Here is a 17,451-nt window from a genome sequence, read left to right as displayed (position 1 = left end):
GGGAAAAGACCTTAGCCATTCACCTTATCTATGGCCCCCATGATTTTATAAACCTCTATAAGGTTACCCCTCAGCATCCGACGTGTCGGGGGAAAACATTCCATAAGGGTTCCAGTGAATTGGGAAACCACTAATGTGGTACACCTGTGAGCAGGACATTTTAGAGAACCTAACACAATCAAGCAGAGTCAGCATGGTTTTGCAAAAGAGAAATCACATTCGACCAATTTGCCAGAGTTCTTTGAGGATATAACAAGTGAGTTCATAAAGGGGAAGCAGTTGATGTAATAAATTTAGATTTTAGAAATCATTCGATAAGGTGCCACAAAATGTTACTTCAAAGAAGAAACTCATATATTGGGGCAATGTATTAACGTGGATTGAGAAGTGGTTAACACAGAAGAGGAAGAGTTAAGATTATTAGGTCATTTTCAGGTTAGAACGAGGCAATTAGTGGAATGCCTCAAGGATTAGTTCTGGGTCTTCAATTATTTACTATCTATAGTAACAACGTGGAGGGGAGAGAGTTTTGTTTTCAAATTTTCTGATGAACAAAAATATATGGGACAGCATGTTTTGTTGAAGACAAAGAATTTGCAAGAGGCTATATAGATGAGTTGAAGAGTTTAATATGGGAAAGTGTGAAATCATGCAACTTGTTAGGAAGAATCAAAGGCAGACTATCACTTAAATGGAGAGAGGCTCCAAAGAAGTATAACTTCAGTCAGATGACTGCACTTCCTACTCTGCAAATGCCTGGCTGAGATCCATTGCTATGTATTAAAGCACCATTAGGTTTTTATATTAAATTAAATAGTACAGATGTGTGAGGCACAGGAAAATATGGTAGACAAAACATACATAATCACATAACTCAAACCAGACTGCAATTGAAGAACACAGGCACTGGATCAAGCAATCTGTGCTCAAATGAGTGGAAAATGAATTGGAAAGCAATGAGACAAAGAGTGTGTGTACTGTTTTTGTCTGTTATTTAAAACACCTTAGTTGTCAGTGAGATTGCCAATAAAAACATTAGCACCAGCTCATAAATTAACATTATGTGGACTCTTGGCATTTTATGTGGTTGTTGAAAGAATATGTTCAGACTCAACAAGCAGAACAAGTTCTCCACAGAAATATGTTGCATAAAAGTTTGAGTGTCTCACATAATATGGTTAAACGCAGTTGTCTTTTGGAATTTTGAACAGGTCACTTGTAGCATTCCTCAGGGAAAAGTGATCTGTTTTCAGAGGGGAGGATTATACCATCAAATTTACAATCCATTTAATAAATGTTTAAGTGAAGCTTTTGTAAAGATATAAACCTTTACTCGCCATGAAATAAAAATTCGGTGTTGTTAGCGTTAAGCTGCTTTAGAGGCCAAAGGTTGTGAATCTAGAAGTTCTTTCTCTCTTTAAATGTGATTGGTGTTCCTTTATTACTTAAAGCAATTTCCACATGAATTGAAAATTTCTTATTTAAAATGACTATATGTTTCTCAATGCTTTTCAAAATGTAATAGAAAAGTTAGAGACAGCAAAATATGCTAGATCTACTAATTTAATTGTAATACAACCAGCTTGAGGCGTTGCTCAATGTCAGTGAATGTAAAGCTTTGGAGGCAGAGAATACAATTGAAAAGGTTAATACTGAGGCAAGCCATAAGCATCAGCCACAATGATGTCCCAGATGATGATGGGGGCAGGACAGTTAAGGATCTCAATGTCACCCAACATTTATCCTCCTCAAAGTCTCAATAACAATGTCTATCATATCAATGAAAACTGTAACTAGTTGCTAACGTGCAATAACCCGTATCTTGTTAGCAACAGAGATCGTTCTGGCTATACTGGGAAGTGGTTTTCTTCTAACATACTAGGCTAAGCATTTCCTGCTCCTCGGATGCTGCCTGACTTGCTGTGCTTTTCCAACACCACTCTGATCGAAACAAAGGTCCTGTAGTTTCCCACACTTAAAGAGGATGATGGCAGTAACCTACATCATGAGCAGCAGCTCATTCAGAAAAGTGAGCTGGCATTCTCATGCAACAAGTACCAGATCAAGCATTTATTGTTCAGTTCCTAAAGTAAATGTGTGTTGTCTTCGAGCTGCCAGCTTTAATTGCGAACAAATATAGAGAATGCTTGAAAAATTCAGCAGATCTGACAGCATCCGTGGAGAGAGAAATAGAGTTAATGTTTTGAATCTGGTCTTTTGAAGGAGAGCCATACCAGATTCAAAAAAATAATTCAGTTTCTCGCTTTGCAGATGGTGTCAGACCTGCTGGGTTTTTCCAACATTCTGTGTTTGTTTCAGATTTCCAGCGTCCGCAATGTTTTGCCTTTATTCAAAAGTCTAATTGCTGTTCAGTTAACACCAGGTGGGTTCACTGAAAGTTTAACTGCCACTGACTGTGAAGTTCAGAACCCTGGCTTTGCTCGTGGGCAAAAATGGAATACTGAAATTAAAACATAATATATGCTGGAAAAAAGATCAGCAGATCAGTTGATATCTGTGGAAAGAGAAACCGAGTTGACATTTCTGATCTATCATCAGAACAGAGGTTCTGCTAGTCCTGAAGAATGTTTGGGAAGGTGTACCTCTGTTCCTTGGTACTTTTTTCAAAAATGAAGTACAATACAAAAATTCCACTAGACAGCATGTCAGACTACAACCCACCAGTGGTTAGTACTGTTACATTCAACTATGCAGATTTCCAGGCTAGATCATGAGTTTCCATCCTAGAGACAGACTTCGTCTATAGCATTTTGAATCAAAGGAGAGCTACAGACTGAAATAAATGAACATATTCATTAAGCATTAATTGGACACTTGTTCTGCGTTTCCAGCATTATCTCGTCTTGCATTAATTTTCCAGCATTCGTAACTAATTTCAGTTTAGTACTATTCCAATTTAGGATAGTTTATCGAAAAATAAATTGTAGAAAGACAAATTCATTTTTCAGAAAAAGTAAAGACTTTGAGAGACCCTAATAAAACCTCCCAAGTTTGTGCAAGAAAGTTTGTGAAATGGATTACAGCAAATGTCTTAGCTATTGGGGGAACAACTTTAAAATCTATGAAATCAGAATTAAGAAGGAAATCAATTGACACTTATTTACACTACTGCTTACATTCTTATGGAACAAATGACCAGAAAAAGCCACTTGCTAAAGTCATGGAAAAAAATGCTCAACAGACAATTCATGTGGTTCTTGAGAAAGAAGGAATTCAGAGAAACCATAAGGAGACAGATTTGGGATTTATTAAAAATGAATTGTTTGTCTATTCCTAAAACATACCATGTTTTTACACAAACCAGACAACTATGATTTAAGTGGCAAACAGGAATAGAAAATATAACCTGAAGACTATCTGTTACAAATAATCGCATGTCTGGGAATGCATGATTCAGAATTTTAACTCAGTCTTGCGGTTTAGGACATGATCCTTAGTTAGATCTACAGCTTTGTAGCATATGCAACTCTCACTGCCAAATGGATCATTTCTGAGTCCAGTATCCATTCCTCCGTATTCTCTCTCCAGTAAATGCAAACAGGAAAGTAAGTATTAAATAAAGATCTTAAAGGCTTCCTCCTGGAGCATGCAGAATTTGTAACTAGCAGAAGGAAATGTCCATTTAAAAGGAATAAACATTCACGATTCTCCATAACTACATCCGTGGCCTTGACCTCAAAGTGGTAGTAAAACCATGAAAACAAATCACCCTTAGTTATTTTGAAAGCTATTCAAGAAAATACAAGATGCATGTAAAATAAAGTAGGGAGGAGTCAATGGAGACATAAAGGAAAGCATAACACTGAGACTTGAAGAAGACTAATTATAGAAGGTGTTACTGCAATTATGTCAGTGGTCAAATATGTTTAAAGAATTAGATTGCAACTCCAGAGAAAGTGGTGGAGGCTGGTACAATTGTAACATTTAAGAGGCATTTGGATGGGTTTGGAGGGATATGGACTGGGTGCTGGCAGGTGGGACTAGATTGGGTTGGGATATCTGGTCAGCATGGACGGTTGGACCGAAGGGTCGGTTTCCATGCTGTACATCTCTATGACTCTAGGATTCTATAACGCTATGCTTTAATACTCTATTTATCACATTGTATCACTGTGTTCATTTTGTAATTTTCTTCAAGCTGCATTTGCCCTCCCCAAATGATAATATGGAAAGTACACACTATCATTCTGAAAATGTGACAAAGAGAATATCATCTGGATTTAATTTTAACACATTACAGCACCTCTGGATAGTGTTTATAAGATAGAAAAGGTCATACAGGCAATCAAATCTCCTCTCCTCTTTCATCCCTCCCAAGATTATTAAAATATCAATTGGTTAATTCAAGTTGAATACAGTCACAAACTGGTTTTGAGCTGGGGAAAGCACAAAGATTTTAAAAAGAGCAATTAAACTTGTGCTCTAAAATCAGAAGAAAAGGAAATCTCATTAATTTTGATGTATTGCATGGGGTCACTGACTGTCTATGCTTTAATAAAGTTAATGAATTCATGCCCATTAAAATACTGAGATTTTTAAACATTGTGCACAGTAGAGTATTGGACCAGAATAAAGCAATGATTTCGAGAAAACATAAAGACAACAAAGTGTATTGAGATGCAAATGGATCAGCACCATCCTGACCAAGAAATAGCCAAATTTGCCCAATAAAAAGCTTTTATTCTGTAGATTTTAATAATGGACACTTTTACCTAGAATGAATCAGTTCACTTAATTCTCATTTTCCTAGAAGTGAATACATTGGAATATTCATTTAAATTAATGTTAATTAACATGAATACCCACTTGAGCTGGTTACATGCATACCCAAACTTTTTTCATTCTCTAATAATATCTACAAAGTTATTGGAGATTTCTGAAGGCATACCTTACAGTATTTATATCAGGAAACAATTCAAGGGAATTCCTAATGCTCCAATTTGCAGTCAGAACACTTTAAGTACTCTTAAATGTGCAATTGTTTATAGAAACAAAACGAATGTTACTTGATTCTGTCAAACAACCCGCTTTACTCTAAGTTGTAGAAACATTAAAATGCAGGGAAATTCCTGTATTGTTAAATTCAATCCAGTGAAGACAGCTTTCTTTTAAAATGAGAAACACATTGCAGTTGTAATAGTTGAAATATAACCCTCCAGGCTGGGAAAATTATTCTCTTCTCAAAAAGAATTTCTTGGATCATGTCAAAGCCAAAATGCATTTATAGTCTAAGAAATAAAAGTTTCAGTGGCTCCTCTGGATGGTTCAGCTCAGTATAGCAGTTAGAAGTTGAGTGTAACAACAACGGATGTTCTCAATACACTTGGCGACAACATTAGCTAGTCTCCGAACATTGGATCTGAATGACTATAAGTGTCTTTAATGTTTTGATGTAGGGGTAGACTGACAGGTTCTTACTGTTGATCACTATTCAACAACTTCTACTGGAAAGCAATGGCATGTTAATGTCATGTGAAGTGAACTCCAGAATGGGTTCGCTGTGATGCCCTTCAAAGTTAAATAGCCATTAAATCAACCACTGTAGCCATTCTGCAACACACACAAACAAAACTTTAAAAATATCATGTTAAACACAAGAACAAAGAGAGAATAAATGTCTTTTAAAAATCCATTCAGCTCATCTCATTTCCTAGTGCAATAACCCTCTCATCATGAAACAAGACTTGGAAATGAGATGAAGTAACCACCTGCACACATTATCTTCACAAAAGGAGGAGAAAGCAATGAAGGAAGACTTGAGTGTAAGATTATTCTCTTCACTCAAGTAAATATAATTTATTATCTTTTGTTGTTTTCTAGTAGTATTGTCTCTACAGAACTGTGAGAACATATGATTAATATAATGGAAAGACTTGGCTGATTGAGTGCAGATGTATCAGACTGATTTTACATGTCGAATTTGAGCTGATAACCCCTGTACTTGACACTACTCATTTTCAACATAAGCTATTAAAATTGAAACAGTTGCAAGTCAAACATATTTGATTTACAATTCAGAATATTTTTTATAACATTGCAGAAGCAATTACATTTCTAAAGTATTGCCTGTAATCTTCACTGACAAAAGCAAAATCAGGCAGGATTTAAAACCACTGCTGCGCTTAATCCTATTTGTTATCTAACTGCTGGATTTGGTTACAATGCCTCCCTAAGTGTCTGTTCAGATCTCACAAAAACCAGTACAAACTAACCTTCTCATCCCAGATGTTACAGTGCAAAGCAAGAGGACGAGGGCAAATCGCACAAATTATTAAGGCCAGCAATCTGTGCTACCGCACAGATCCCATCCTCCAAATCCCACCCTCCTTTTAGATGGGCCACAGGCAAAAGTCACAGAGTGGATGTGTGACAGTTTTTTGACATGGAACTGTGGAAGACGAGAATCTGGGCAAAGTCTCTGGCAGACAATTATTCAATGGTCTTTACTTAGGTTGTTAGGTAGGCTTTCAATAGTCCCAAAGTACACTGTGGAATGTATTACTAAAATAGAGACACAATGTTAAAACAGGAAACTATCATGAACATTTTAGCATGATCTAACAAGTTTTACCCTGAAATGATTGATAATCAATTACTTTTCAACCAATGCAAACCATTGAGTATTAAGACTTGATGAAAATTTCTTTAAAGGGTCATGCAAAAGGTTTGTCATGAGTACACATAGGAGAATTAAATGGACAGAAAACTTTAGGGAAAATGGTAGGTTGGTGAATTCAAAAGGTGGCTTTGAATGAAAATTGGAATAACCAAATATTAAGAATCATTTAGTGCAAAGCCTGAGAGCATAAACCAGGGAGAACATCTGTGATGGGGCAGGCATTAGTCGATAAGGATGTTAAAGAGCTGTTATGAATTGGAAAAGCTTTATGTCTTGAATGATTCAATGACAGAATGGAGGGTCTCGATATAGTGCCCTAAATTCTGTTAATTTTCTGAATAATAGTACCATAGAATTGGTTCTGTTAGCTGGCTTGAGGAAGCAGACCTAACAGTGTCAATACCTATAGCTGGCTTAGACATAGACCTCCCAGAATCTGAAGTGAAATAGTGCCAGTTCCTGGATTCCATATTGGGTTATGATAACTTAGTCAGAAACATATAAATGCATGAAGTTCATTATAACTTCATCAAAGTAGACATTAAAAAGCATTCCTGATATTTTCCTCAAAAGGAAAGTCAGTTTAAGGGTTTGGGGAGAGGTTTGGCTTTGCAGAGGAGAGGTGGGTGGAGGGGAAAAAGGAGACTGCAGTCAAGGGTGGCAAGTGGCATGAGGTCTGCTTTGAGAGTGGGGTTGACAAGAGGGTTAAAGAGTGACAGGATGATTGAATGAGGTGGGGTAGTGAGGCAGTCTGTGGGGTTGAGGGTAGGAGAGAAGGAGGTTGCAAAGGGGTGAGAAAGATGGATGTTACCAACAGAATTGGGAGAGAGTCAGGTTGCAAGTGAGAAAGAAAGTGGGTTTGCAAGGTGCTATTGGAGAGAAAGGGAGGGTGCAGAGCTGGGGAGAGAGACCACAAGAGAGAGGATGTGCGAGAGAGGGAGTTTGCAAGAGGTGGAAGGAGAAAGAGGGATGTTGCAAGGAATTTGGGAAGAAGGGGAAGCTGTGTGGAGAGGGATGAAAGAGAGGGAGGCTGCACGGGTAGGAAGGAAGGAGATGGAAATTTCAAAGAAAGGCGTTTTAAGCCAGCTAACTGGAAACCTGGAAAATTTGAAATCACTCAGGTAATGAATTACCTATAGTTGGGAATAGCGATATCGTGTGGATAAATGCGATGTTATCCACTTTGGTCACAAAAATAGGAAGGCAGATTATTATCTAAATAGTGGCAGTTTAGGAAAAAATGAGGAGCAACAAGGCCTCTGTGTCTTAGTGGAACAGTTGCTGAAGGTTGGCATGCAGGTGAGTGGCAGTGAGGAAAGCTAATGGCATACTCCCCTTCATAGCGAGAGGATTTGAGTATTGGAGTAAGGAAGTCTGCAGTTATACAGGGCCTTAGTGAGGTCACACCTTAAATATTTTGTGCAGTTTTGGTCTCCTAGTCTGAGGAAGAGCATCCTTGCTATTGAGGTAGTCCGGCGAACGTTCACCAGACTGATTCCCGGGATGGCAGGACTGACATATGAGGAAAGACTAGATCGACTGAGCTTGTAATCATTGGATTTTAAAAGAATGGTTGTTTTTTGGGGGGGTGGAGGAGATCTCATAGAAACATAAAATCCTGTTGAGACTTGACAGGCTAGATGCAGGAAGAATGGCCCCAGTGTTGGAGAAGTCCAGGATTAGGGATCACAATCTAAGAATAAGGGGTAAGCATTTCTTCACTCAGAGTTGTGAACCTCTCCCACAGGAAGCTGTTGGTGCCAGTTCATTAAATATATTTCAGAGGGAGCTGGACATAGCCCTTGTGGCTAAAGAGATCAAGGCGAATGGGGAGAGGGCAGGAATGGGACGCTGAGATTGCATGATCAGCCATGATCGTATTGAATGGGGCTGCAGGCTCAAAGGACCGAATGCCCTATTCCTGCACCTGTTTTCTATGTTTACACATGAATGTCGAACTTCTATCAGGAGACTGCATATGCTCAAGGCTTGCCTTATGGGAGAAATGTGCAGTGAATACGGTGTATGAATACTATGTCAATTGTAAAATTTAAATCTGAGATAGAGATCTGAGATGCAGTAAAAAGGATAACAACTGCCTGGTTAAAGTAGTTAAACTTTATGAATTTGTAATGGCAAGGCAACAGCTGTGACCTCACAGATATGAACGGTATGTTTAAGGTAATGCCTTTTTGTATATAGAAATATGTATTCGTTTTTTTGAGAAACATCTTTTGTTGCTAGCTTATGACTGTGCTCTTAAGCTAAGTTAAATACTGCCATTGAGGAAACAAGGATTTTCTTGAGTGCTGTGGTTTTAAATTTAATGCACCATTAACATTGATTTAATTCTCCTAATTTAACTTTTATGTGATTCTAAACAGCCCATACATCAGTGCAAGTACAGGAGGTAATGTTACTACATGACTAATAAATCAAATAGTAAGAGTGAGAAAGGAGCCCTTGAAAACCAAAACGTACCCAATAACGATCAAAAGGTAGACCCTAGAAAAATTACTTCATACCCTGGTGACCAGGAGAGCATTGGAGATGTAATCTTTGGTGTCAGTTTACATAGGGATTTGCTTTTGTTAATGTGGACTCAGAGTATAACGACAAGGGATGAACAAATGTGTAACAAGATGAAGTAAAGATTTGTAGAAATGATATAACGTTTGTAATAGGTTGTACAGATGGATACGAACAATTGCTTTGATAAATTTTAAATAATGGACATTTTTCAACCAATTTCCAAACATTAAATGATATCAAAAGTTTCAACATTTTCATAACTATTAAAATCAGAAGCAAATATTTTATATTTCAATTATTTTTTTCTTTTGTAGAAATGATACCGACATTTCCAAGTGCAATGAAAGGTGAGAAGGGTCCATCAGGAGAGCCTGGTGCAAGAGGACCAACTGGGCCACCTGGTCTGCCAGGAATACCGGGACGTGATCTTCAAGGGCAAGTCGGAAAACCAGGTCTGCCAGGTCAACCAGGTTTTCCAAGTGTTGGGAAGCCTGGAATGCCAGGAATGCCAGGTAAACCAGGAGAGATGGGATTGCCAGGTCGCAAAGGTGACATGGGACCAAAGGGAGAACAAGGGCCAATGGGACCACCAGGACCACAAGGACTACCAGGTCCTTCAGGAATGCCTGGATTTGGGAAGCCAGGTAGACCAGGATTTCCAGGAAAACAAGGGCCAAGAGGAGAGCCAGGACAGAAAGGAATGCCAGGGTTGCCAGGTCCTGTAGGACCAAAGGGAATACCAGGAATAGGTATAGCTGGATTACCAGGCTTAAGGGGACCACAAGGGCTACCTGGACAACCAGGGCCTGCAGGTCTACCAGGCATCTCAAAAGCAGGATTTAGTGGTCTTCCAGGAGCTCCGGGAGCCCCAGGCAAACAAGGATTCCCAGGTCAACCAGGATTGCAAGGTTTTCCAGGGCCCCGTGGTGTCCAAGGACCTCCAGGAATGCCAGGTATTGGAAAGCCAGGTCAAGATGGACTTCCCGGTCAGCCTGGCTTTCCAGGGGCCAAAGGTGAGAAAGGACTACCTGGTTTACAAGGGCCCCCAGGAATATCAGGAGTCGGAAAACCAGGGTTTCCGGGTCCAAAAGGTGAACGTGGTCAGCCTGGGCCTCCGGGGAAGCAGGGATTTAAAGGTGAACCTGCGGCTGCTGGTGCTCCTGGAATTCCTGGTGCTCCAGGTGCAAGAGGACTGCCTGGGCCTCCAGGTCAAATTGGACCTCCGGGTGGTTTGGGTTTCCCAGGAGTGAAAGGAGAGTATGGGCAGCCTGGTGCTCAAGGCCCTCCAGGCCCAAAAGGGGAAGCTGGTATCCAGGGTTTGCCAGGTATACCAGGGTATCTTGGTGAAGATGGGCAACCAGGTCCACGAGGATTGCCAGGACCAACAGGACCAAAAGGAGATATGGGACATAAAGGCCCATCTGGTTTGCCTGGACGACCAGGAATACCAGGATTGAAAGGGGAAGTTGGGTTTCGTGGAGAGAAGGGTATCCAAGGCCCCACTGGAATACCTGGGATTGCTGGTCCGGGTGGTCCAATAGGGCCACCAGGTCTTCCTGGGCCAAAAGGAGAGAAAGGCCTACCAGGGCCACCAGGGCTACCTGGCATAGGGAAACCTGGAGTTCCAGGACACATTGGACCAACAGGAAAACCTGGTCCAGAAGGTTTCAAAGGATTGTCAGGAGCACCAGGCCCTCCTGGCCCTCCAGGACCTCCAGGTCCACCAGGCCCACCAACTGATATAAGACAGTTTCAACTTCCAGAGATGGGGCCAGGAATTGACGGCATTAAGGCACCACAAGGTTATGCTCAGCCAAGTAAAAAAGGGAAACCTATAGGAATTAGTCCGGAGATGCCTGCATTCACTGCGAAGCTAACAATACCTTTCCCGCCAGCAGGATCTCCTGTCAAATTTGACAAAATCTTATACAATGGCAGACAAAGCTACAATCCGCAAACTGGCATTTTTACATGTGAGATACCAGGAATTTATTATTTTTCATATCATGTTCATTGCAAAGGTGCTAATGTATGGGTAGCATTATACAAGAACAATGAACCACAAATGTATACTTACGATGAATACAAGAAGGGGATTCTTGACCAAGCTTCTGGGAGCTCAGTTCTTGAACTCATGCATGGTGACAAAGTCTGGATACAGCTTCCATCTGAACAGGCAGCAGGACTTTATTCAGGCCCTTATGTGCATTCATCATTTTCTGGATATTTATTGTATCCAATGTAAAAACAAATGTAAACCAGTAAAGCTTTTAAAACATGGTCTTTGTTATCTTACAAAAGTTAAATTTTCACTACAAAAGCAATCACTGACATTTGTAGGATGATTAACTGCCATTCTTTCTTTTATTGGAAGGTCATTGCTAGGAGAACCCAAAGAAAGAATAGACTTGTCTGTTTTACACATTCTAAATGCGCATTAAAGTGTTGGAAAACACAGAATAATACTCCAAGACCCAAGACTGAATTCAAATCAATGAAATAAAAAATACACGTTCTGCTAGGAACCCTAAGTGTAAACTTGCAGATCGTCTGCATGCTTCTCAAACTCAACTCACATCTGCACAAGGGAACTGTTTAGAACAATTGCAACTAATTTTCCAATCACAATCAGAGTTACTAAAAGCACATCGAATATAAGAATAGAGTCAAAATAGCACATCAATGTAGGGGGTATCTAATTAAATTTGGAGTTGAGGTAAGTTTCAGTTTTCAGTGTTAACATATACCTAAATGGTATATCCTACTTATTTTATACATTTGTTGGGTGCAACATGGATTTTCTAGGAGCAATTGTCTCTTTACAAGAGCAAATTCACACAAATAGAAACAACTTAAAGAAAATGGCTGAATTGCAAAAGAGAGAAAAGGGATAAAAGACTATTTTCATCTCTAAAGTATGATTAAACATGAACAAATTATTGTGGTATCTCCTTCATCTGGTAAACAGTAAGGAGGTCATAGCAATACATCAAGGATTTAAAGCAGCCTACCATGTACTGAGCTGCAATATTTGTCATCCACCTTTCCAGTGAAAAATAATACATTTGATAAGCAGAGGCCTGAACACCGATAAAATGTGATGAACAATAGGTTTCTTGTGAAACATGTAGAAATTGATTTTCTTCTAAGGAGAGGGAAGATGAAAGATTTTTGTGCAGTCCACTGTAGCCTTGCAATTTCTGTTCATTAGCTCTTTTTAAAAAAAATAGTAAAATGCTAGTATTTATCCAATGTCTGCACTTCCACACCACTTAGGTGAAACAGCCTAGAGCCATAGATATAGATTGTACAGAGAGTGGCAAAAAAAACTATTTTGGATTAGGCATTTCTTTAATAAATGCATGAATTAGCAGGTCAGTTGCAAATAAATACACTAGGATACCCATAAATAGATACAACACTGTGGGCTTTTTAATTACCAAATGATTATAATTTTGAATGTGCAAAACATGCTTGTACCACCAATTCTATCTGATGTTAAAAGAAAGTTTTATGCCAGTTATACATTGCTTTATTTTTGTTTTTTAAATATATGTGTAAAGAGCTCATCAAGCTTTCAACCTATAGAAAAAAATGTTTTGTCCAAGATTACCTGAACCAGGCATAAAAGCTGAAGTACATAACTACAGTTTGCTGATGACTTCTACCAATTGTAACTATGAATAAAATTTCCAGCTTTTCAACAATAATTTATTTGTTTTACTACTGATTGTCTAAAGTTGTATATGAGCAGAAAGGCTGCATCAAAATGTGAAATGTTTCAAACAAGAGCCAAATAAGATGCTAGAGCAATTTGTTCATTTGAAATAAAATTTCTGTTGCTCATGCCAACTTTTCATCAGCTTTTCACAAACTGAATCATTCACAATGTTTTTACAGCTTGAGAGATTTATCATGTTTCCTTTCATTCAACGGTTTGAATTGAAATCATTTTTGACTTTAATTCCAATTAAGTTTCCAAGGGAATTTGAACCTTTAATGAGACTGGATTAAAGATTTAGCCATTGGATTAAATTTTTTCAACCTTACTCTTTGACACCTTCTTGATAGCTCACAATTTATGATAAACAGCTCGAAAATGGTGTGTTGATTTGGTTTTAATTGACACTGTATCAGTATATCAATTTTGGTTGTGTTGCTACATATAGGAATTATCTTGTCAGGCTTTATTTTGCAGGAAACTATTTTGGTGTGTCACAATGTAACCTTTTTATAGCATTAAGTACTGTGGAATTTTTACTTTTATAATCATTTTTATGGAAGTTTTTTTAAAGGAGTTATAATGACTCGGTGTGTTGGTGTTACACTTATCATATCATACTGTTATGAGCTTAAAGGTTACACCATTATTTCCTCAATCCTGCATCATTCCAAACTCACCATGCCAGACAGGGAGAGGCAGTGACTGGAGGATAAAGAAAATTTATCAAGTCTCCACAGTAAAAGGCAAAATCAGAATCTGTGAACAAATCATCTATCTATGGTTTCAATGTAGAAGCTATGTTGAGGGGGGTGACCAGGACAAAATGTAGGCAATTGAATAATAGAGTATAGTTAACAAAATTTCAACAAAAAGCATAAAATGACCAAATTTTAAAATCTTGCCAAAGTATGTATAGATTATGTATTCTACATGCAGCCTGTCAGTCAGTCATGGTGTTTTCACTTTTGATTACATTCAGGGTCTTACAGAAATCAATGTAATTTTTCCCCCTCTGGCGACTAATGCTTATACTGTATTATCTAAACTTTTTTGTACTGAATTGGAAATTATTGTATTAAATATTTAAACACGTTTTCAGATTCGTTTTGAGAAGAATCTTTTGTTTTGTGAAATGCTTATTTATATTTTGTTTTGTAATGTTGAGGTTTGTTGGGATTATGTTAAGTGAATGTGTAAGTTTGCAGTAAGCAATAATGAAATACCTCAACAAGCCTTCACTTTTTACTTCCATTCAAAATAAATTGATAGGATCTCAATTGTCGTGATTGTTGATTGGCTGGGGTTTTCGAAAAACAGCAGGAGATATTGCTCTTCCCAACTTTAATCGGCTCAGTATTGTTTACCCTTTTAAAAATTACTTTAAGTAAAATTCACAATTGGTTGGGTCAGAGAACAATATGGAGAACCACCTAAGAATGAAGTTCTTAAAAATACACTGAAGATTGTGGTGCAGTATTAGCAACCCTTCCCCTACACTGGGAGGTCTGGGGTTAAGTCCCACCTGTTCAAGAGATGTGTAATAACTTAAAAATATATGGGTTAATATAATTAACTGATCACTAGCAGGGATAAGAACACAAGAACTAGGAGCAGGAGTAGGCAATTCAGTCCTTCAAGCCTGGTCTGCCATTTGATATAATCATGGCTGATCTTGTTTTGGACTCTACTTTCCTATTCGCTTTCCATAACCCTTCAACCCCAATACTAATTAAAACTCTTGACTATCTCCTTAATGTCCCAGTATCCCCTGCACTCCGAGTCGTGATTTCCACAGATTCATGACCCTTTGAAAGTAGTAGTTTCTCCTCATCCATTTTAAATCAACTAACTCTTATCGTAAAACTATGACATTTCCTTCTGGATTGCCCCACATGAGGAAGCATCCTTTCTATGTCTATCCTATCTTGGTCAATCCCGTTAGCATCTTGTACATCTCAATTACATTTCCTCTCGTTCTTCTGAACTCCAGTGAGTAAATTTCTCAATTGTTCTACATAAGACGAATCCCTCATCTCTGGAATCAATCTAGTGAACATCCTCTAAACTTCCTCCAACTACATCTTTCCTCAAGTAAAGGGACCCAAATCCAGGCTCAGATATAGTAGAATCAAATGGTAGGAGCAAGAGTCTGACCTCAGACTAAATATGCAAAGCCTGCTATCCTAAGGAGAAACCAAAGAATAACAACAACATATACTTATATAGCACCTTTAAAGACATGCCCTCAGCATCAACCTTAAAACTCAATCCTGTAATCTCCACCCCAGATCAGATATTGTTTATTTTGAAACTCAGCCAAGCATTCACAATAACTTTAGCTGTAATAAGACCTAACAAATGGAGTCCATTAAAACAGAGAAACTCTGTGTCCTCTCTAAGCTACACCTAATGTCTTGTCAAAGTGTTCCAGGATCAGATTTGTTTTTTGTTTAAGTGAAAGATTCAGATAACCTTTTCTAAATTAAATGGGCTCTTTGTTTTTAAAATCATGATATCACAAACAACATTTTCTTCAGTTTTGAATAAAAGGGGGAGGACTCTACTGCATCTCAACACTTACATAATGCTGATCAAAGAAATTTTCAGGACAAAGTCCCAGAACCAAATCACTACAGTAAAAACACATCTAACTTACAATATAATATCTAATGACCGAAATGAAAAAAAGACCATTGAACAACAACCAAAAAAAAGTCTGTTAATGAAGAAATTCCAGGCGTAGATTCTCCCCTCAGGGCTGATGATTCCCACTCAACCTAAGGTTCCATGAACAAAGTCTCCTGCCAAATGCCAATTGCCCACAATGAAGTAGGCAATAGTCAGGTCCACGCCCCCCCCAACAAACCGTCCTGGCACCTTCCCCTGCCACCGCAGGAATTGCAAAACCTCATCTTCCGCTTCAGAACACTTCAACCCCAGGGCATCAATGTGGACTTCACCAGTTTCATCATTCCTCCCCCCCCCCTTCAGTTCCAACCTTCCACTTCAGCACTGTCCTCATGACCTGTCCTACCTGCCAATCTCCCTTCCCACCTATCTGCTCCACCTTCCCTTCTGATCTATCCCCACCCCCATTCACCTTTGTACTCTTTGCTACCTTCTCCCCAGCCCCCCCACCTCCCCATTTATCTCTCCACCCTGGAGGCTTCCTGCCTCTATTCCTAATGAAGGGCTTTTGCCCAAAACATCGATTTTCCTGCTCCTCAGATGCTGCCTGACCTGGTGTGCTTTTCCAGCACCACTCTGATCTGAACAAATAGTGGGGCTGCTACAGGCACCTTTATCCTGGGGCACCAAAAACATCCCAGATTGTGCAAATGGGGTCACAGTCCTGGAATGGGGACCCACGTGCTACTTCTAAATACCTCACACACACCCCCTCCCACCCCATTCCAACATGGGCATATCTATGAAAATGTGGGTCTTCATTTTGAGTGCTGCCCAAAGAATGAAGTTGAAGGTGATGACAATGGGACAACACTAGAACACTTCCATGATTTGAGACATTCTCAATTAGATTAAAATGATAGAAAATTGATGTGCTCATATTAGTGTAGCAGGGAACACTATCTTTATCAGATCATTCATGTAGTTTATATTCAATATTGGCATGAATCTACAAACTGCATGAACAGCAATGCTATAAATAATTTAACGGTTACAGAATGTTAATTCTCAGTTGTGCACTGGGAAACTCCAGACTCAAATACACAAAGGAATGAGAATAAGACATTTTGAGTGTTATTTTCACAATTAGTGACACATTTAGCTAGAGAGTTAGATAGTGAAAACAACAAGTAGCTAACATCTGAAAGGATGTGGATAACTGAAAGGAATTGGCAAGAGACAAATACCACGAACTGTAAAGAGCATTGCACCTTTAATTACACATGCATCAACAATCTCACAAAAGGATTAGTTGCCAAAGCAATCCATTACATTTGCTATGACTAATTAGATTTGAAGAGGTGTTTGGAGCTCAAGGACTATAGCAGTGATGAGTGTGTTAAGCAAAAGAAGCACAATGTCAACAAGAAATGCACATTAAATTTTGTGGATTATGCGAAAGGTTTTCACCAGTAAGCTGGTAAAACCTGTTCAAAGTGTTGGAAGTGATCAGAATTGACTGAAGAGAAAATAAAAAGAACTATAGCTGTATACGCAGGATGGACAACTACAGTAGGAAAGTATTTGGTGAATCTAAATATGCTGTAATTAGACGTGGGGGCAACACAAGGCCCTCACCATTGCTCTTTTCAATCTACCTATGGTGAAGGAAATTTTTAAAATTTTTGATTAGGATGTGGGTGTTGCTGACCAGAACAGCGTTAACGTTGTCTGATTTCTAAGAATAGTTTGAGGGGGGTCTGGAGTCAAATGTAGGCCAGATTAGGTAAAGGCAGGAGATTCCTTTTCGTGAAGGGCATTAGTGAACCAGATAGTTTTACAACAATTAATACACAGTTACCATTAGTCTAGCTTCCATTTTCACATTTTATTTGATTGACATTTCATTGTCTGCCGCAGTACAATT

At 38.8% G+C, this 17,451-nt stretch overlaps 1 protein-coding gene across 2 annotated transcripts in view; it reads left to right on the top strand.

The window, feature by feature from the left end:
- Positions 1 to 12,882, top strand: part of LOC122555293 (collagen alpha-1(VIII) chain-like) — a 138,799-nt gene extending 125,917 nt beyond the window's left edge. For both annotated transcript variants that reach the window (XM_043701141.1, XM_043701142.1), the window contains one exon: positions 9,487 to 12,882. In XM_043701141.1, the coding sequence (XP_043557076.1) occupies positions 9,487 to 11,417 (1,931 nt within the window). In that variant the 3' untranslated portion in view covers positions 11,418 to 12,882. The remainder of the gene's footprint in view (positions 1 to 9,486) is intronic.
- The last annotated feature ends 4,569 nt before the right edge of the window (positions 12,883 to 17,451 follow it).

The sequence above is a fragment of the Chiloscyllium plagiosum genome, chromosome 12 (assembly GCF_004010195.1).
Source record: "Chiloscyllium plagiosum isolate BGI_BamShark_2017 chromosome 12, ASM401019v2, whole genome shotgun sequence".
Taxonomy (NCBI): Eukaryota; Metazoa; Chordata; class Chondrichthyes; order Orectolobiformes; family Hemiscylliidae; genus Chiloscyllium; species Chiloscyllium plagiosum.
Note: the sequence above shows the minus strand (reverse complement) of the source record. Positions and strands in the feature narration are given on the sequence as shown.